General features: G+C 42.3%; 1 protein-coding gene across 1 annotated transcript in view; it reads left to right on the forward strand.

Moving 5' to 3' along the window:
- Nucleotides 1-1,365: 1,365 nt before the first annotated feature.
- SLC25A40 (solute carrier family 25 member 40) overlaps nucleotides 1,366-3,138 on the forward strand; it is a 36,907-nt gene continuing 35,134 nt past the window's right edge. Inside the window, exon 1 of the mRNA XM_014526576.2 lies at nucleotides 1,366-1,483. Coding sequence (XP_014382062.1) covers nucleotides 1,387-1,483 — 97 coding nt within the window. The 5' untranslated portion in view covers nucleotides 1,366-1,386. The remainder of the gene's footprint in view (nucleotides 1,484-3,138) is intronic.

Raw genomic sequence — 3,138 nt, forward strand, 5'->3', positions numbered from 1 at the left:
GACGGGAAGAAAGATCGATAGGTGATCAGTCTATCGATCGGCAGCCGCAAGTCAGATAACTTCAGAGACACTCTGCAGGGTGCTCAAAGCTCTTCGACTTGGGCGGAAGTCGCGCGGAATTTTAAACGGCCAGCGAGCCAATTACTAGCCGCCACGTGTGAATAATTTAGTACTGGCCAATAGCGGGGCACAAATTTGCATCCGAATAGCGGGAACTCTTTGCACCGTGCATCTCTGTGCTGCAAAGAAGAAATGCATCCTGCAAAGGAAACTGCAAATTGGCGGGAACTCTCCTGCACGCAGGCTCTTAATTGCAGCAGAACACTCTGCTGTGCAAAGGAGCTCTCATGTGGCCAGGAAATTCCATAGTGCCGAGGCACAAAAATCACTGGGTCGTGACAAATAACACCCATCTTCAAAAAACATTTTGAAACACTAGGAACTACATCCTGGCAGATAAAGTACAGTGTTGATGAGTACAAATTAATACACACAGAGAAAAATAGACTGAACTACACATTCATAGCGGGCTCTGAATTACCCTTATGCCCCAAGAAAGACATTGGAGTCATTGTAGATAGCGCTTTAAAAAATGTCAGCTCAATGTCCTGCAGGGACCAAGAAAGCCAGTCACATGTTTGTCATTGCTGGGAAGGAAATAGGAAACAAAACAGAAGACATCATTATATCACTGTAAAAATCCATGGTGTGAGGACATCCATGGAATATCTAAGGCTCCCCTTTTACTTATTTTCTTTGGTGGTTTTGAATTTCATTAGCAAATCAAAGTTCGCTTCCCAAGTACCCAGTGTAAATTACAGTGTTGTAACTGTGTCATGTGTCAAAGTTCACAGTGAAAATAAATGTTGTTTCATCCTTACCTTGTAAAACATTCCTGATGTAGTGTGGAGTAATATTTTCTCCTTCACAAGAACAATGCCACATCCATAAGAATGTTGCCAGTGTCTGCAAGGGCCTGTCTTATCTCCTTTCTGCTCAACATTATGAGGGTTAGCAAAGAGGTACAGGTTTCAGTGATTTTGGTTTGCTTATGATTTCTAATAATATATCTGTTCAATCTGGTTTACTGAGAGATGTTGAACATCAAGCCCACTGTTCAGGGAAATAAGAGCATAGAGTAGATCTTCTCTAGTTTATGTATGTGCTAGAAAATAAGTGTATTTTCTAATACTTTGAAATGATAACGACTTGATAACATTTATAATCACAAAAACTAATATTTACACCAGTTTTGTTACTGATTTTATTTTACATTTCATGGTAAACTATAGTTACTCCTTCCTCTAATGATTTTTCTGGAAATGTGAATGTCTTCAAAACTTCTCTCTTTTTCTTAACAGCTTTTGTTTCTCTCAGAAGAAAATTATGGCTAACAAAAAGAATGAAAATGGATTATATCCAATTTCCCCTTTTCAGCAAGCAGTTGCTTCTTGTTGTGGAGCTACTATTACATCACTCTTGGGTAAGGCAAAATATTGACCAAACTTAGTTTAAAGTATTTATACAAATTTTCTCATGTGCTTGGATGAGAAGGTCTCACTTTTTTGATCCTACAACCTCTCTCTCCTGAGACTGCTTCACATCATCATCTCCAGAGCTCCTACTCCCCAATCCCATGCACAGCTTCAGTCTAACTCCCTTATGGTCCAGCCAAACTTTACCCACTACCTATTCTAGCACAGGCAGGAACACAGCTGTTTTTTCATGATATTGTATCTGGCTAACTGGCTTTGCCTACTTGAAGAGCTAAATAGCCTGTCAACAGTACTGCACTGAATCTGATGCTTCCTATGCCACAACTGGCAATGTATGAAACAGCTGTGTTTGAAGGGTTAGTTTACCCAGCTGCCATTATGTTCCATTCACGGCATCCTTGCAGTTTACCAATTGATAGCCACTGGCTTAAACAATTGAAATGTTTTTTAAATATATATATTTTTTACATTTTACTGTTTTGTTTTGCTATAGTACAGTACAGCTTTTGGTTTATTCTCTGTCTTCACATCTTTTTTAATATTTTGAATTAAAACCTACGGTCAGTTGAAGTCTTTGCATTCTCTAGTTACTACCAAAAACTAGAACAATCTTTATTAACTTCTACCATTGTTTCCTCTCGCTAACCTTTGAATATAATGATTCATGTTTTGGTGTATAAGGTAAATAGAAATAAATAATATGAGTATACTGTGTGAGACAACAGCAATGTGAGATGTAAATAGTCTATTGCAAATAGTCACTTTTTGTGTTAGGCCTTAGTCCAGGGGTGGGCAAAATACGGCCCACCAATAGATTTGATCCAGCCCGTGGGTGGACAGCCACCAACTCATTGGATCTGGCTGACTGGCGGCTCTGGCTGCTGCATGGTGCTGGTCAGGTGGATGGGACTGCTTCTGACGGGCAGCATCAGCCCTTGACATGGCGGCATCAGCTGTGGACCCAGGTACAGCTTCTGCTGCAGTGGGTGGGCGGCCGCATCAATTGTGGATGCTGCTGACAGGTTCAGGAGCCCGGATGTAGAACCTGCTGGTGTGTCCATAGATGACACCACTGTGCACTGGGCACAATGGAAGCCCTTGCCCAGAGCCCCAACTGTAGACACAGGCAGGTGTTTCTGCCACGCCAGCTCCAGAACCTGCTGGCTACCTCCACAGTTGACGCACCAGAAGTCCAGCGCAGCAGAAGCTCCTTTCTGGGTCTGCAGCTGAGCATTGGGGTTCCTGGTGAACTACAGCTTTGGCTGGGTTCTGGAGGGAGGGAAGGAAGAGGAGAGAGACAGAGACAAGAAGAGAAACAGACAGAGAGGAGAGAAGAGGAGAAAGAGGGAAGAGAGAGACAGCAAGAGGGATGGATGTGGCTCTCAACAGGTCCCCAAAACTCATTAAGTGACCCTCCAACCAAAATAATTGCCCACCCCATCTTAGTCTATCTACTACTATGTGTATAAATAAGCTCACTCAATTCAGTAGGGTATTCACCTGCATGAATATTTGTAGGATGTTTCTGTCTAGCTTCTGATTTAACTTTCTGACTGGAGTTATTAAAAGACTGGCATTTGGGAGAAGAGACATGACTGAAACTTGGGAAGGGGTTGTGTGTGCACACTCACCAGCTCGGCAT

Source organism: Alligator sinensis, unplaced genomic scaffold (genome assembly GCF_000455745.1).
Source record: "Alligator sinensis unplaced genomic scaffold, ASM45574v1 scaffold1588_1, whole genome shotgun sequence".
In the NCBI taxonomy this organism is placed as follows: domain Eukaryota; kingdom Metazoa; phylum Chordata; order Crocodylia; family Alligatoridae; genus Alligator; species Alligator sinensis.